Consider the following 17,333-nt stretch of genomic DNA (forward strand, 5'->3'; position numbering starts at 1 on the left):
AACCTTAATTTCTTTTTGACTGAAGAAAGAAAGACACGAACATCTTGGATAACATAGGGGTGAGTAAATTATCAGGAAATTTTCATTCAGAAGTGAACTAATCCTTTAATGCATTAACTCTCCTCAGCAGATATCAAACTAGTTATATCAAAAAATACTACCATTCTGCCATTTTTTAAATAGTTGTGAATAACACTCTAACTATACAAATCATCTTTAATTTGATTGATCATACACTATAATTATCTTTTTGTTTTCCTTCATGTTGAACAGCCACATTTTTAACATTAGATAGCAAGTGTATGATTAAGTTTAAGCAAAGCTGCCACTGAAAAGGGTGAGTTCAAAACTGCTTAAGTTTACCTCAAAGCACTCAAGTCAGTGAAATCATGAACTAAAATGGAACCAAACCCTCACTAACACACCTGTGCCGGGTAGTCAAACAGCCATTGATCTCTTGGCTTGTCTTCATATGCTGCCACAGCTTCAGAGATCTCCTGGCGAACAGTGGAACGCATGGCCTTCTCTAGAGTATTCAGCCAACACTCGGCCTGTTACATGATAGACAGACCAAACGTTTTTCAAATACAGCATCTAAAGATGAAATGTTGTGTATGTGTCATTGTGTCTCACCTGTCCCTCACACACACAGGGCTGTGAGAAGGGCACATACTCTCCCTCTCTACTGTACATTCCCAAGGCAACAGTTGTTTTGGGATCTGTGGCTCCATCATCATCCTCTTTAAAGCTGAGGTCAGCCAGATTGTCAAAAAGCTTCAGAAGGTGTCGTGTCACCTGTGCACATTTGCAAACAAATGCATCAACACACATTCTTTTACAGATAAACACAAACTGAACATTTTTTTCTTTCATTATTTAGCTGTGTGGTGCATTAATGTAGCAGCAACCTGTCTAGGCTGAGTTCCTTTAGAAACTATTTCCAGCAAGTCACTAGCCGAGACAAAGTAAAAGCGTGGAAATGTCAAACGCTTTGTCTCCAAATACTCAGCCAGAGCCTTCTCGCACACGGTTAATCTGCAATACACAGAAACACATCAATAAAATTATTCATGTTTTACAATAATCTATTATGGTGGAGTATTAAAAGGCGTTCACACAGACAGTGATTTACAATGGCAAAGCTTCCAAAAGTTCATTTTTAATGAGAGTTTAACACACATATTACCTTTGTTGAAGAGTCTCAAGTTGCTCCAAGAAGCCTGGCTGGTTAGTGACTTTTATCACATTATTGGTCTCCACGACAGTGATCATTAAACCCTGAAACAAGGTTTTGTGTTAATACATTTCTGATTTCCCTGGCAACTCATGCATACTCTGTCACAATACCTGGAAGTCCTGGTGGATGCCCTGAAACTGCTCTGCGTCATGGGCCAGCTGGTTCCGGATGTCCTCAGAGTTGGTGAAAATACTTTGGAGGTGAGCCCATGTGCGCTGAACCACCAACCAAGTACCAATGACCAGATCAGCCACCACCAGCTTCCGCTGCCAGCCACTCACCTCCACCATGAAATACTCCACATACTTACTCATGAGAATATTCTGCAACTGAACCTGAGGATCACACATATCCACAATGAAATTAACTGAATTGACCTGGTCTGATCTGACATGAACAGATCGTAACCACACCACACTGAGCTGATTTGGATTTGAACTGAACTAAACTGATCAGGACTGAACTGATCTGAACAGATCAGATTAGTTTGGTTCGATTATGATCTGATCATAACCAAACTAAACTGATCTGATCTAAATGAAATTTGAACTGAATCGAACCAAACTGAACTGAACTGAACCAATCAATTCAGATCAGATCCGAATAAAACCAAATTGATCTGATCTGACAGAAAGTGAGCTGAATTGAACTAAACTGATCAGAACTGAACCAAACTGAAAAGATCAGATCAAAACTGATTTGATCAGAATTAGACTGATCTACACTGATCATAACCAAACTAAATTGATCTGAACAGATGAAAACCAAACTAAGCAGAAAAATGTGAAGTGAATGTAGATTTAAGCTGAACTGATTGAAACTAATTTCAACTAAACCCACTTGACTGATAAAGGAAGTTACCTGGTTGTCCTCCAGGGTTTCAATGAGGTTCTCATTAGCTTTGAGCAGAGGCGTTCCGGTACTTGTGTGCGTCTCATACGACAGAGACATCATGGACCATGTCTGCTGGATCTCACCCAGGATCTGTACACACAACGGATACATTTTATTGTGATCCTGAAATGCCTCAGAGTTTCTGAAAAATACTTTAAATCTCTCTACCTTCTCAATTCCCATCTCTTTGACTGCTTTGTCCACAATGTTCTTCACTTCTTCCTCCACACGGTGGAGCTGCAGCTCTAAAAGATCACCAAGTGTGGTGTTCTCATCCATCACAAAGCTCACCTACAGGGACAGGAAGAGAGGTTAGATCCTCTCTCTATTACTCACATGATATTTATTAGGCATTAACAGGTTTTCTTGATGTCAGATTATGGTTTGTGTTTGTTACCCCTGTTGTGTGCATAAGCTGTTGCCAGTGTCTCTCTCTGACAGCAGAGTTTTGAAGTTCATTGACAGCTCTCAGTGATGTCAACAAATTCTTCACAATGGATTCCAGACCGTTGTAGACGTCCCACGCGCGCACATCTTTATCCAGAGTCTTCATCTCCTACACATTCACACACATATACAGGCACTATAAGGCTCCATTTAATTTATAATCTAGATGTATATTAACAAACTTCTTGATAAATATTCAGAGCTTTTGTATTTATATGTTCAGATACAGTAATCTGTCATTCACCTCGTCCAACCACTGGTTCTGTTCTCATTTTTTGCATACGGTGAACATTGAAGACAGACAGAACTTTAGGATGTAAACTATACCTTAGCAAACCTTCTGAGCTCCATATCCATCTGTTCCACATTGATCTCCTTCCATGGAGTCTTAGTCCAGTCTGAGATGCAGGACTACATTACCCATTATTCCCAAGAGGAGAATATTGGGTCAACATTTTAGAAAGTTCAACAAAGACTTTAAATTACTTTTTCTGTATGAGTGTATTCTGTGTAAGTGGGTTATTGGGAGTGCTTTGTGCTGTAGATCTTGTGTTTAGTAAAGATTACCTTGACAAACATAACCATATCCCAGACTGCTTTAACCAGGATGATGTCTGACCGACACTGTCGAAGCTGTTTGTAGTCAGGGAAACTGACCTCAAACAGATTGGCTGTTTGTTGAAGCTTAGACATCTCACTCTCCAAATGAGCCACCTGCACGATTAGTCTACACACAAATGCAGATAAACAAAGACATTTATACATGCACATTTATGTAGAATGTATAACATTCATATATTTTTTTTAAATAAGCAAGCACTATCTGGGCTAGAACAAACATTTCAGCAGAAAAATAAAACCTATTTAAAACATACACACTCACTCACTCACTCACTCACTCACTCAGACACAAAATAGTTTTTTTGTGAGAGCACCTTGTCGATGAGTCTGTATGGCTCCTCCAGGCTGATAAAGAATATGGGCTCAGTGCGGAACTGTTCCCTGAATTCATGCTGTTTAACCTAGGAAACAAACCACAGATGCTAAACATCTCCACCCCTCTTTATTCAGAAGGGCTCAACAATAAGGATTTTTTCTGCTCTATGACTTTCATTCTTCTATGGAACATAAAAAGATATTTTGAAGAATGTTGGTAACCCAGCAGTTTCAGTTCCCATTGACTTTCATTGTAAGGACAAAAACTACAATGGAAGTCAATGAGAAAACGAAACTGTTGGGTTACCAACATTCTTCAAAAAAAAAAAAAAATATTTTATGTTCCACAAAAGAAAGAAATTCACACAGGTTTGCAATGACATGAGGGTGAATAAATGATGACAGGCAAACTATCCCTTTAACTTGGTAACATTTAAATAAACAGAATTTACAGTGTAATACATTACAGAAAACCAAACACGTCACCAAAACAGGTCTAATTATTGCAAGCTTAAAAAGCTTATTATGCTGATGACAGTGTAATTTTCCCTTCATAAGCCCTATTCAGACGGTAATTGTTTCTCACATGGATGTCTGTAAAAATAAATTTGCTTGGCACCTCAGTGCTAAAACTCATGCGTTCAGATGGCAATTTATTCACGGTGGAGAAGCGAGTTTAGTGATTGAACCCTGGAACCCACTGCTCACGTTGTCGCATTATTGTCTGCTGTAAATAAAATGTAATAGGTTATGCTTGGAATAATACGAATGAATTCATATTTAATTTAATAATAGCAAAATAACATCCTATTTATTATGTGATTATTTCAATCGACTGTTTAAAAATAGGAAAACAGACACGTTATAGTTTAAATGTTTTTTTGTCTTGCATTTTGTTATTTTAAAAATATGGCAATTAGTGGAAATAAGTTAATGCAGCCACTTATTTACATGATGTAAACAATGTAAAGCTGCTTGGTTTATATTTTTAATGTATGTATTTGTATATAATACATTGTAAAATTGTATTGCAGTAATGGCCCATTTCAAATGTTTGTGTTTTTTTTTTTCTCTTTTTCCTTTCCCTGCAGTGGAGCGGTGATGAAATATTGTACTTGAAAATATTTCAGTAATAAAAGTGTAGATATTTAAAATGCATGCAAATTACAGTGAAGTGCAACAGTTATCGTACGGTATTTCGCAGCGAATTTTCACAGCAAATTTTGAATTGATCTCTTCTTGTTAACTGGATTCGGGCAGCAATTGAATTACCACACGACCTTGGCGTTTGTCAAAAACAGTAGGTAATTCAGTCAGGGATTTTTATGTGGGTGGTGGGAGAAAAATACTGACATTCTGGACAGCAATAAAATCACAGACTAGCCTCTGTAAACACTGACAATACCTTATGTCCCTATGAGAAACAATTACCGTCCGAAAAGGGCTATAGTTTTACTGATTTCAGCCCCTCACCTCAAACCGAACACACTTCCTGCGGATGACAGCAACTTCATTGGACTGGAGAGGAGCAACCTCATGTTTAACTGTAAATGCCACCTTCTTAAGATTCTTCCATTTCTCCGGCAGTGACTGTGAATACACATGGGCATGTGAGGTGGCAGTGTGTATAGTCAAGCAGCAGAATCAGAAGCATGTAGGTGAAGTTACCTCCAACAGTATGTAAACATGCTCAGGTAGCTGCTGGTTGTAGGTTTTAAGCAGGTTCGAGGTAGCTTTGAGGGGTTTGAATTGCTGCTCTGTGCTCAGCTGGCGGTCTCTGATGGCCATCAGGTGGCCCATGATGTCCACCAGTTTGGCATAATCCCCATCGGTTACAGTCTTTGCCAACCCAATCTCTGTATTCTCAATAAATGATCCTAACTCCTGCACACTGAGACAGAGAAAGATGTGATTGGTCACTCTGCATTATTATAATTGAAACGTACTTTTGATTTCCATATGATTTCCAATGCTTTGATTGTATGATTTATTGGGGAGTTTTTTCAACAAAATTTTTCAAGTAAATTGTAAGACAGTTTCTGAATAAATATTACCTGGCATTAACATGGTTCAGTAAGTGTTCCTTAAACATCCAGCTCCATTTTTTAATGATGTTCATCAGCGATATTTTAAAAGGTTTAATGTCCACCTGACACCAGCCACAGAATACTCTCTTCTCCTCTAATACACACACCTTCTCATAAAGATCCTCAAACTCACTGATCTAATGAGAAATAAGTGTGAGAGAGAGAAAAAGAAAAGGGAAATTCTAGTAGATCCACACGTGCAATTTGTTACGCCAAGAAAATTAGGTATTTTCCCATTTCTGCCACTTGATAAAAAAGGTAACTGAAAGATAAAGTTTAAAATGAAGTCATGTTTTTATACTATGAGGTAAAAGGTTTCAGTTATATATAGTCAGATATAGTCAAATTGCGAATAAAGTAGCATTAATGAGAAATAGCCTCCTAGAAATCTTCGAAAAGTCGCAATTATGAAAAAAAAAAAAAAAAAATCACAATTACCTATTTTTTTTTCTCTAAAATGAAAACTGGCTTCTATATTTATATCATATATTTAAATCACACAAAATATTGTGTATTTTAATCCTCACACGATGACTGACTGATACCTGCTCTCTGAAGTTCTGCAGTTTGGGTGGATTCTTGGGCAGCTCGTAATCTGCATAAAGCTCCGCCTCCTCTGCAGAGAGGGCGTGTCCATAGAGCAGAAACTGCCTCATAAACTCCACCCTGTCTCCAGTCCAGAGGTAACGATAGGAATCGAAGGAATGTTGGAATTCTTTGACCTTAGCAATGGCCCCACGTGCACGGTATCGCACCAGCTGAGCCAACTCCGCTAGCTCAGGTATCTGATCTACATCCGCCTAGGAAATAGTTGACATAAACAACAGTCAGACTTGTTGTGTCATGAAGAATAGTTATAAATCTTTCCAGAAAGCACTACTCATTTAGCCAGTTTATCAGGTGGCAGGCTTGCATGACAAAAATACATTTCAAATCATTCTCTGATAAACTTATAAAATTACCTATAGTTCATACACTGTGAACATGAACATATGTGCAAGACATGCATACAGATATATTGTTACACACCTTGTAAGTCTCAGACTGTTTGCTCTTGGCCACTCTTTTTATAAAAGAAGCCATTTTAAAAATATCTGACACCATCTGGTCAATAATATCATAGAAGTTGCCCTTCTTGGAGAGGTTGAGCGAGGGGTGAAAGGTCATATCAGAGGTCAGTGTCAGCTGAACTTCGAACAGGGGATCAATGTGGAGTGCTGGGTCCGTGTTCTCAACCAAGTACTGCAGGGAACATCGCACAGCGCTGCAGAACCCAGTAAGAATGTTTCTGTCCACATGTTCTGTGTAAGACTGCCAAGCCTCTGAGTCCAAATCAGCACCAAGCAGCTCAGCGTTCTCCTGAACGAGACAGAAAGAAAGAAATCATGTGAGAATCCATTATAAATACGATTACACTAGCAAAATAACAACAAATTGTTTAATAAAGTTGTTAATTTTTTTTTTTTGAGCACAAAAAGTATTCTTGTCACTTCATAGAATTAAGGTTGAACCACTGTAGTCACATGGACTATTTTAACGATGTCTTTACTACTTTTCTGGACCTTAAATGTGGTAATTTCGTGGCTTTCTATGGGGGATAAGAAACCTCTCTAATTTCATAAAAAATTTCTTAATTTGTGTTCCGAAGATGAACAAAGGTCTTGCGGGTGTGGAATGACATGAGGGTGAGTACTTAATGACAGAAATTTCATTTTAGGGTGAACTATCCCTTTAATGGCTTATATATAAAATACAGCTGGGTGTAACATGTGTAACAGTTTTGGTTTTATTTTCTAGTTCCTGTTTGCCAGTGTTTCCTTTGCTTTGGAAACAAAGCTTTGCTTCCTTTGTTTGTCTCCATGGACATTGATTGAGTTATGCAGGTGTTTCGTGTTATGTTAATTATCTCTGTGTGAATATTAGCCCTCGCATTTCACTGTTTTTATTCATTTTAAGGAATACTGAATCTGTTTTTTTGCAAGTAAGACGAGTAAATGCCTGCTCACATTTAGTCTAGAACTAAAATAACCATCATGTTCACACAGCGCACACAACACATCTGCACATTACCCCCTGATTTCTCTCAACATGGGGACAGGAGAGCTGTCAGTCAATAAATGGGAAAACAAAGTAACTTGCATTACTTATTTGAAAAAGTAACTCAGATATTTTGTATAAGTAATGCATTATTTAACTAGCTCCTTGAAAAAGTAATCTGATTTCATACTAAATGCGTTACCCCCGACACTGCTCATGTGTTTTATCATGAAATAAAATTTCTCTTATTGTGAAGATTTTGGTCATATCACCCACTACTAATATAAAGAATAGAATTAATTTAATATGGTAACAAATGTGTGCTATTTTAGGCAATGTGTAACAGGGTCCATGCTCTCTCTATCAACCAATGGGTCATTGGCCATGCTTCAGAATTTTTCAAGTTTGTCCCTCTTTCATTGTGTTAAATCAAACAGTGAAAGAAACACCTGCACAAGCTCATGTATCTTCTCTCCTGTGCGAGCGATGAGAGCGTACTGCCGCTTTAAGTTCTCCTCTACATCGGTGAGATTGAGTAGATTGCCACGACGATTAGTCCTACGCGTAATGCAGGCAGAGTGACTGAAAACTCCCATCAGCCCCTGCAGTTTCTCCAAATTAGCCTTGCTCTTCTGCACACGCTCCGACACACCACGCACCAGATCACGTGTGCTACAAGCACACACAAGAGTACTCGTTAACATAAGCACCTTTACATAGTAGACCAATTATATTACAAACATAGACTTTTTTGAATTATTGAGAATATATCTGTTATATTACATACAGGGAATGTTCTCAGAATGTTCTGGCAAGGTTCTCTCAAAGTTATGAGCAAACGTTCTTCCAGTAATGTTAATAGAACGCTCGTTCAAAGTTATCTAGGTCTTTAATAGTGTTCTTAAGATGTTAGCACAAAAATGGTATTTATACATCAATCATGGAATGTTTGTTTTCGAAACTGAATATTTTTGTTAGCTGGGTACCTCTTGATGTAGTCAGCAAGGTGTTCGTCACTCCAGCGCAGTTCCTTTAACGCTGGCATTAAGGTACACCTCACTTCCTCCAGCTCAGACTGCACCAAACGCAGCTCAACAGCCAGGATAGTGCTGTGTAGTTTATTATACCACTGAGTGATCTGGAACAGAGTACTGGTGTACTAAACATGCACAAAGAGAGAGAGGGACAAAAGAAGATGGAAAGAATTGAATAAACAAAGCTGTTTTCTTGGCAAATATAAAGGAACAGATGGCCACACAGTCTCACCATGTGAAGCATTTCCCGTTTAGAGTATAGACTCACAGCAGCCTTGGGAATGTCGTGGTCCTTCAGGATTCCAAGATACTTAACTTCCCTCAAAACAGATGTCAACTAAAACAATCACATCACACAGCATGGAGAAAGCACGAGTGTTTGAGTACATGTGTGTTTCTCAGCTGTACTTTGGGGGACAAAATATTCGCAAGACAAAACGTTAGCTAAATCTTAAACTAAATAACTAAATAATTCAGGGACATCCTACAATAAAAAAAGGATTCTTAGTAAGCAGATCTAGATAGCTTACTTGGCCAAATTTAAGAACAATAGAAGTAAGAGGGAAAAATGTGAGTTTATGAATGTTTCTTACAGCAGGGTTGAAGTTCACGCTGTAAAAGCTGCTCTCCTCATCCAATATCAGCAGTGGTTCATTCAGATGTGTGTGGCACAACTCGTCCAAACCAACACTCCAATTAGTGTAGATTTCTTCATCCATCTTATCCAGAACCTCCAATACACACTCACACACCTGCAACACCTGTTGTGCCTCAGGACTGTCCAATGGCCTAACACACACACACACACACACACACAGACAGTACTGCATAAATTACATTAAATATGGCACCAGAAGCAAATGTATGTGTATTTATGTGAGTCTTGTACATGTGTGATGTGTTGTTTACATATGTGTAAGCTGGCTGAGGTTACTGCGGTTTGACAGGATCCGTTCTCTGAGTTCTTGAGACCATTTCAGGTTACCAGCAACAGCTGGCATGTTTTTACCAAGGACGGGACAGCCGTTCCTCAGCTGCACAGAAACACAAACAACAGCACAAAAGTCAGTGAGTATGAAACTTGAAGTTAAGCGCCTTGCTTGATAGCATTCATATTTTGCGGTGTTATAATGTTACTGCTAGATACAACCAACAGCCAGTCACGTGCCTCGTATTCATGTAACGTTATTTTCTTTGTACAGTGGTGTTTTATTGCTGACTGAATCAATTATTTTGAATGAATGATGATTCACTGATTCACTGTCACAACGATTCACAGACAACTACTCATTTGTCGCCAACTACTGGTGCAATGATGTAACACCTACAGAAAGAGTAACAGAAAAATCCTGATCATGCCAGAACTAGCTGTTATATAATTCATAACATAATCAAGAAGAGATTTAATGGGGGGTATGCAAGACATAATTTTGGGCCCCCTTCTTCCAGATGAATGTTTTTTTTTTCTTTTGATGTTTAATAAGAAAATGAAATAATTCATTAGTTAACATTTATATTACATCAAATAACATTGAAATATTTTATTAAGTACCGAAAATGTTTTTTAAGGTTTTAAGTTTAGTTTCAGTTTTAGTTTATATTGTAGAAAAATAAAATTAAAATTAAAATCTGTGAATTATAGAAAGTAAGAAGTGAACATGAGCATGCTCTCTCGTCACTTCAAATTACAGAAAGAACAGGATGGATGGAAAGAAGCACCTGTCAGGAGCACAAAAGCGAAAACGTAAAAAAAATAGGGATGAAGACATTAAAAGGATAAACGTTTTGACGGTTCACCACTAGAGGGCGCTAATTTGGTGAACCTTCAACGCCCTCTAGTGCCAAACAATCAGAATGCTCTCAAAACCGCTGATTCGAGAGAAAAAAAAAAGTTTCATAAAGCTTTCGAAGCTTCACGAAGCAATGTTTTGAAAGCGCCAATCGCTACTAAAACACATTTCGAAATTCTCCCAAATTTTACTTAGTCATATAAATTATTAGTCATACAAACCCTCTCTCTCTGGGTGTCCAGCATGTGCTGGCAGAGGTTTACCTCCTCCTGGAACATGACCAGCAGCTGAGAGTAGTTTGGAGCAAAAAGCTGGTGAACCCTCGGCCTCTCCAACAGAGTACCAAAGATCTGTAGGAGCTACAGACACAGGTTTTCACTGTTAGAGACTGAAAGAGAGGATTTTTGCAAACACACTCATGTAACTAAAGAGTAAAGTCTTGTGTTTGTGTTTGGCAGACTGTATGCAAGTCTATTCCCTCATTACGGAGCCTCTGTGTGTATGTGTGTGATACCTTAAAAGCAGACTCTAAGCCTGGGGAGTGTTGGAAGGCCAAGTTTATTACTGTTCCCAGTCTCTGGTCAAAGTCTCTGTTCTGTTCCATGAATCGATTATAGTCACACACAAATTCCTAGAAAAAACCAAGGAGAGTGTGATTGTACATATATATGAATGTGAGCACATACACTATTGTACAAAAGTTTGGGGTTAGTAAGATTTTTTATTTTATTTTTTACTTTTATTTTTTTTATTTAAAGTACTGGTACTTTTATTCGGCAAGGATGCATTGAAAAAAATTGTCAAAAATGAAAGTATAAAGTAAAGATATTCATAGCGTAATAAAAGATTTCTATTTCTATATCATGTGTCATAGTTTCAACAATGATAATAATAAGAAATGTTTCTTGAACAGCAAATCAGCATAGGCTATTAGACTGATTTCTGAAGGATCATGTGACACTGAAGACTGGAGAAATGACTGTCCTTATAATCCTTGTGTGTCAATTAAAACAGTTACACATAGGTCCAAAGAGGACAAACATGTGCATGTCCAAAAACTTGCATAAAAAATTGAAGCTTTGGAGCACAGACTTAAGTTTGGTCTCATTTTAAAGAAGACCCATGGCAGATTATTGCTGAAGTAAAAAAAAAAAAAAAAGTTTAAAAAGTGAAATAAGAAAAATGTTACAGAGGTTTATGTTTATGAAAATTATTTATGAACATTATTTTATATAAAATATATATTTTATGAAACATGTTGAACTCTAAAATTGCTAGATAATCAAAACCATAAATCTAAATAAGTTGTGTTCCAAATTTGAGGTTGATATCTCAAAAAAATGAGCTTTCAGTAAGATTTTGTTTTGGCACAGTACCAAATTTTCCCCATTAGATGCCAGTAAAGTTGGTACACACAGCGGTTGGATATGTGATTTGCAGTAGTTTTTCTCTCTCAAATATTACATGCACAAAAACACAAAATTCTTTTAATGCACACATATAAACCACACTTGACATCTATACCAACACACCAACACAATTACAGCTGCATAATTTATCCAACTGGCTCTATAATATGCAGAAGCAGAAGGAATAAAGCGAGCATTTGCTTTATAGGCCAAACTTGAGAAAATGGCACCATTTGGTAAAAAAGTCAAAATTTTAATTTTGAAACCTTAATGAAAGCCTATGAACAAAGATTGCATCATTTTATAGTTAAATGGCCCTAGGAATAAAAACTGCAGTTTTAATGGGTTTCAGTGGGGACATTTTTGTCCTTAAGGTCCTAAATGGAACTATTTTGTGTACCTAGTGTAGATAGATTTATTAAAGGAAATGGGGGTAAAATAGTAAAATTCCAATAAAAATACACACCTGAGCCAAAATTTGTGCAGTTGGCATTAACACAGACAAAATGATAAAAAAAAAAAAAAACTGGAAAGAAAAAAAAAATGTCCATAAGGATGCACAAGAGCTAAATTGTAATAATATTTCACAATATTATATACCTTATTGTTGTAGTCAAGTGGGTCATATTTGCTCTCTCTCAGAGTTCTCCAGCTGTCCAGGAACTCGTCGTTCATGCTGTACACCATCTCACTGAGAATCTTCCCTCTAGAGCCGCCCAGCTCAATCCGTTCCAGCTTTAGAAAGTCCAGAGCTGAGGCAAACAACTCCTGAAAGAGCAACACAGTGATTAATTTAAAAATGCTTAAAAACCAAGATTTTTTTTTAAGTGAAGGAAAAAATAATGGTCTATTCATTGACTTTACCAAAACTAACACAACCAAAGACCTAAATGTCATGCACTAAAAAAAAGAAAATGATTTAAGCTATTTTATTTTATTTTATTTTATTTATCAACGGCACTGCCAAACGGCCTAACCTCTAAATATTATAACAACAGATCATCACAAAACAATATTACAAACTCTGTGTGAAGGAGTACATTGGGCATTAATGTTTAATTTTACAATCTTGTCATGCTTGTTTCTTGTGACAAACATTTGGATTTTTCATGATTTTTTTTTTTTTTACGCCAAAGTCAAGATCAGAAAAATACTAAATTATATACTGAGCTTTTTTCAGTGGGGATGGATTTGTGCACACACACCTCAATCATGCGCAGTCTCTCCATGATGCAGTCAGTGCGGTGAAACACAAGCTCAGAGGGAAAGTCCCACGGTTTGACCGTAAGTCCTGGGCGGCTATAGGGTCCAGTGGGTGTCAGTTTGTCTCTGTGCTGCTGAAAACTGCGCTTGAATGTCCAAAACACCTGATGGCCTTCCGAACCCGGTCCATACCCTCCTCTAATTCCATTTTGAAGAGCTCCTCAGGAATTAGATACACAGACGCCTGCAGAACCATATGTACACATACACACATTATATAAACTTCACATCATACAAAATAATTCAGATAAGAAGTTAATAAGAATTCACATAAGCAAACAAACAAAAGCACCTTGTCGATGAGTAGGTTGCAGAACTCTGTGAGTAGTGTGACGATGCGTGGTGGGCGGCAGTAGAAGTGAGAGTGTGTCCAGATGAGAGCGAGTGTGTGAAACAGAGCGGGAATCAGAGGCTCCAGATCAGTGAAGCTCCGTTCCTCGAACGCAGCTATGGGCCGCCGTAAGGTCCTCAAGTGTAGGTCTATGTCCTCTGCCTCCATCACCGCTAGAAAAAAGAGGGTAGAAAGTAGCTGTGAATGTGGGATTTGAACCTACAAGCTTTCATTTACCAGCCTAGATTTGAACTACAAGGCCACACTGTTATACAAGTAAAAACATACATATAATGCAGTTTACATCAATGTCAAGTTGTGTCTGTACACATTTAAGATGTGATTACCATGGTTGACTTTTTGAATAATGTCATAAAAGGAAGCATAGTAACTGCTCTTGATCCTCCGCAGAATTTCCAGCACCTGATCAACTTTTGGGTTCTGCAGCTGCACAAATAAACCAGAGTTGGATTCAATTTAAATTCAGTCAATTTAAATGTTAAAATAAACATAAAATTAGGTTGTAATAAATGACAATTGATTCACATTTTCAAAAGGAAATACCAGTACTCGCATTAATATTGTAGATTTTTGGTAAACATTAGTTTGTGAAGTTAGATGGATGGAGGGAGAGGGAGAAAGAGAGAGACTGATTAAAAATCATATAACCTAGATATTTGACTAAAGGGGTCCTTGATTATGATTTCACTTTTTAAACTTTAGTTAGTGTGTAATGTTGCTGTTCGAGCATAAACAACATCTGCAAAGTTAAATATTACATACAATCACTGGTGTTTTTTTATATTTTGAAAACCGACCAATCATCTCCAAAGAATGAAAATATTTAAGATTGTATTTTTAATGAGTTGAGCTGAATTAACAGCAGAAAATTATTTTTGTCTTGCAAGCACTAAACTCTGCATACACACGGAAATTGACTTTATTTCCACCTGTTTCTGTATTCCTAGTAAGTTTTCTTTCTGTTTAGTCCAGAAACTGAGCTCCACTGTGGGGCCTGGGTGGTCCCCCTGGTGCAGGAGCTTAGACGAGTCCCGCTGCAGCACAGAGAACATCAGTTGACACCACTGGATCACCATGGTCTCAATGGAGTACAGTAATGCCCTGTCAATCAGACAGGAATCCGAGCTACACAAACACACACATAAATGTTACATGATATCACAAACTAAAATGTTCAAGAAAGATGACTGAATGATTGACAGACACACAGTCACACCTGAGCTGTTGCTCGTCTTTTCTCTCCACACACAGTGGCAGGGGCAGTAGCGTTCGTCCTTGTGCTCGCCCTCTCAGTGTGACTGCTTCACTGCGCAGATGCTCAAGGTGCCTGCAAATGTCCTGACCGACCACCCGGGGCCAGGCGGACTGATTCAGGGGACTTCCCAGTACTGAGACGAACACCTACAGATACATGCACTCACTGACTGAGGATTTCTGAGTTATTATGATTTCACTTCCGTCAAACTTTTGTATAGGATGGCCTACCTCCAATCAGTGTTGTTAACTAAAACTAAAACTATTAAAAATGTATTTTATTAATTGAAAATAAAATATTAGATGAAAAACATAAAAGAAAATGAAAAATAACTACTAGTTTAAATAAAACAAGCTGAAGTCAAAGTACTAATATATATATATATATATATATATATATATATATATATATATATGTACATAGTTGTTTATATATATATATATATCTAAATAATAAATTATATATATATATATATATATATATATATATATATGTGTGTGTGTGTGTGTGTATATATATATATATATATAAAATAATAATAACATATATATAAACAAATATTACTTAAAATAAACAAAGACATTTAAAAAAAGAAAAATGACAATAATATATATATATATATATATGGGGGTCAATGACGTCATTTTTTTTTGTCCAAAGGCCTTAATAATAATAAAAAACATAGATATGACATCCAAAGTATGTAAGGTAGTACAACTAGATCTCTTTTATTGAATCCAAAAGGTTTTAATTATATTTTGCTACATATAAAGGTATTTTAAAGATTTTGATGTGTCAAAAGTTCATTCGGTTTAACCGTCCAAAGGCCAATACAGCCATTTCATTAGTGATTAAAATATCTTAAAATGTAATAAATGTATATATTTTTTATTCTGGCATGATTTTGTAACATCATACATCAACATAATGCAAAATGGTATTAAAATTATGTGTAGAAGTCGCTGCTTTGTTATGAGAAAGAATGTCCGGATAAATGAATTTCATTGATGTCATTCGGAGTAACCAATATAAAGGGACCATTTTGGATCAAGTCATGCGGTCAGTATCATGTGACAGGATGTGATATCATTCAGACACCTGCACAGGACCACATGGTCATGAAGCAAAGTAACTAACTCTCTCTTAACTATTTGAAAAATCCATTTTTTCATTTGCTCATACGCATGTCCCGAAACATCAGGTCATTCGGTACAACCGCTATAAAACATGGAAAATGTTGTAATATTTTAAAAACTTGTACTAAATATAAAACGTTTGATTGTCCTTTTGCTAGCTAGCTAGCAGGCTAACTAACTAGCTAGCTAAACTAGCTACCAAAAGTGTCATTCGGTAAAACCAAAATTTTGGTTAAACCAAATGACTTTTTGGTGACAAATTTTGTCCATCTTGTAAAAAATGACAAAAGCAGTGTTAATTGATTATAAAAACCACATAATCTCATTGTTAACACTTAATAAACTTTTTTTACACTTTTAAAAACCTTATTTGTCAATGATCCATACATATATATATCGATAGATCGATTTTTCCAATTTTCCATTCTATTCTAAAAGACGCAACAGGCCTGAAAGACTTCTGGTTACCTGAGAGATGAGCACAGGAGCGTGGTCCATGGGTTGTGCTGCAACCTCTCCAAGCCAGAGCTGGGTCCTAAAGGTGGTTTTAGAGATGACACCCTTCTTTTTTTTAAGCACACACAGAAGCTTGGTCCTCCAGGAAGAGGAGCTCTTTGGGGAGGAAAAGACGGGTGTAGTGCTTTCAGAAGCGAAAGCACTCGAAACAAGTGATGACTTATTTCGAATACCAAAAGCCAATCAGTGCACTGAACATGAGAGACACTTCCAGAAGAAATGCTACACGACATCCTAATGCCACACATAGAACAAAGCAAGGCAGATTGCTCTTTCTGTTAGTCCCGACATTGAAGATGAGTGTGTATTAGTCTATTTGATATACTCACCTGTTCATCTCCTGCATGAAGAGTTCCTCCTGGTCCCATAAACAAAATGAGATACTCTCGCCAGCCCTGGTCCAGGAAGTCAAGCAGAGCCCTCTGATTCTCCTCCAATCCAATAAAACGGTTCCATTTGTCTGTTTTGAGTCGTAGAACGGTGAAGGCCTGTTCCCTTAGGAAGTCCACTCGCTCATCAGAGATGGCGCTCATCTTCACCTGATCCGAAGGAACACGCACACCGGCCTCAGCCATGCTGAGAGAGACACGAAAGAAAAGAGGGGAACTACTCATGCCATGAAGTTCAGGGTAAATTGTCCATTTAAATCTACCAACCTAAGACTTTATCATATTATGGTATCAAATCTCTCACCTCTAGCAGACTTCTATCAGCTTTCTGAGTCTGATCCTGATGTTTTTATATCATCAGTATCTTTCCATCACAAAAATGGATGATGTCCCACACACTGGGTCGTCCTTTGCCTTCTTCTCCAGTGGGGGAGAGAAACTGAACTCCTCCTGTGGAGTCAGGCCACTATGGCAACATGGTCAAAAGCTTTTGTGTATCTGTACCCACACTGTGTGAGAGAAGCACACACCTGGTGCTAATGAAACCTGAG

At 37.4% G+C, this 17,333-nt stretch overlaps 1 protein-coding gene across 1 annotated transcript in view; it reads right to left on the minus strand.

The window, feature by feature from the left end:
* The window catches only part of dnah9l (dynein, axonemal, heavy polypeptide 9 like), a 46,709-nt gene extending 29,440 nt beyond the window's left edge, over positions 1 to 17,269 (minus strand). The window contains 33 exon segments of the mRNA XM_051897830.1: positions 426 to 551; positions 634 to 795; positions 909 to 1,035; positions 1,187 to 1,278; positions 1,348 to 1,572; positions 2,099 to 2,221; positions 2,300 to 2,422; positions 2,529 to 2,687; positions 2,906 to 2,989; positions 3,146 to 3,292; positions 3,514 to 3,600; positions 4,988 to 5,104; positions 5,183 to 5,405; positions 5,569 to 5,738; positions 6,147 to 6,401; positions 6,631 to 6,960; positions 8,088 to 8,310; positions 8,625 to 8,797; positions 8,905 to 9,009; positions 9,266 to 9,461; positions 9,582 to 9,706; positions 10,684 to 10,821; positions 10,977 to 11,093; positions 12,472 to 12,639; positions 13,077 to 13,243; positions 13,246 to 13,318; positions 13,427 to 13,638; positions 13,813 to 13,912; positions 14,416 to 14,611; positions 14,703 to 14,887; positions 16,346 to 16,552; positions 16,723 to 16,969; positions 17,087 to 17,269. Of these exon segments, the coding sequence (XP_051753790.1) occupies positions 426 to 551; positions 634 to 795; positions 909 to 1,035; positions 1,187 to 1,278; positions 1,348 to 1,572; positions 2,099 to 2,221; positions 2,300 to 2,422; positions 2,529 to 2,687; positions 2,906 to 2,989; positions 3,146 to 3,292; positions 3,514 to 3,600; positions 4,988 to 5,104; positions 5,183 to 5,405; positions 5,569 to 5,738; positions 6,147 to 6,401; positions 6,631 to 6,960; positions 8,088 to 8,310; positions 8,625 to 8,797; positions 8,905 to 9,009; positions 9,266 to 9,461; positions 9,582 to 9,706; positions 10,684 to 10,821; positions 10,977 to 11,093; positions 12,472 to 12,639; positions 13,077 to 13,243; positions 13,246 to 13,318; positions 13,427 to 13,638; positions 13,813 to 13,912; positions 14,416 to 14,611; positions 14,703 to 14,887; positions 16,346 to 16,552; positions 16,723 to 16,968 (5,181 nt within the window). The 5' untranslated portion in view covers position 16,969; positions 17,087 to 17,269.
* Between the last annotated feature and the right edge of the window lie 64 nt (positions 17,270 to 17,333).

The sequence above is a fragment of the Ctenopharyngodon idella genome, chromosome 6 (genome assembly GCF_019924925.1).
Source record: "Ctenopharyngodon idella isolate HZGC_01 chromosome 6, HZGC01, whole genome shotgun sequence".
Classification (NCBI taxonomy): domain Eukaryota; kingdom Metazoa; phylum Chordata; class Actinopteri; order Cypriniformes; family Xenocyprididae; genus Ctenopharyngodon; species Ctenopharyngodon idella.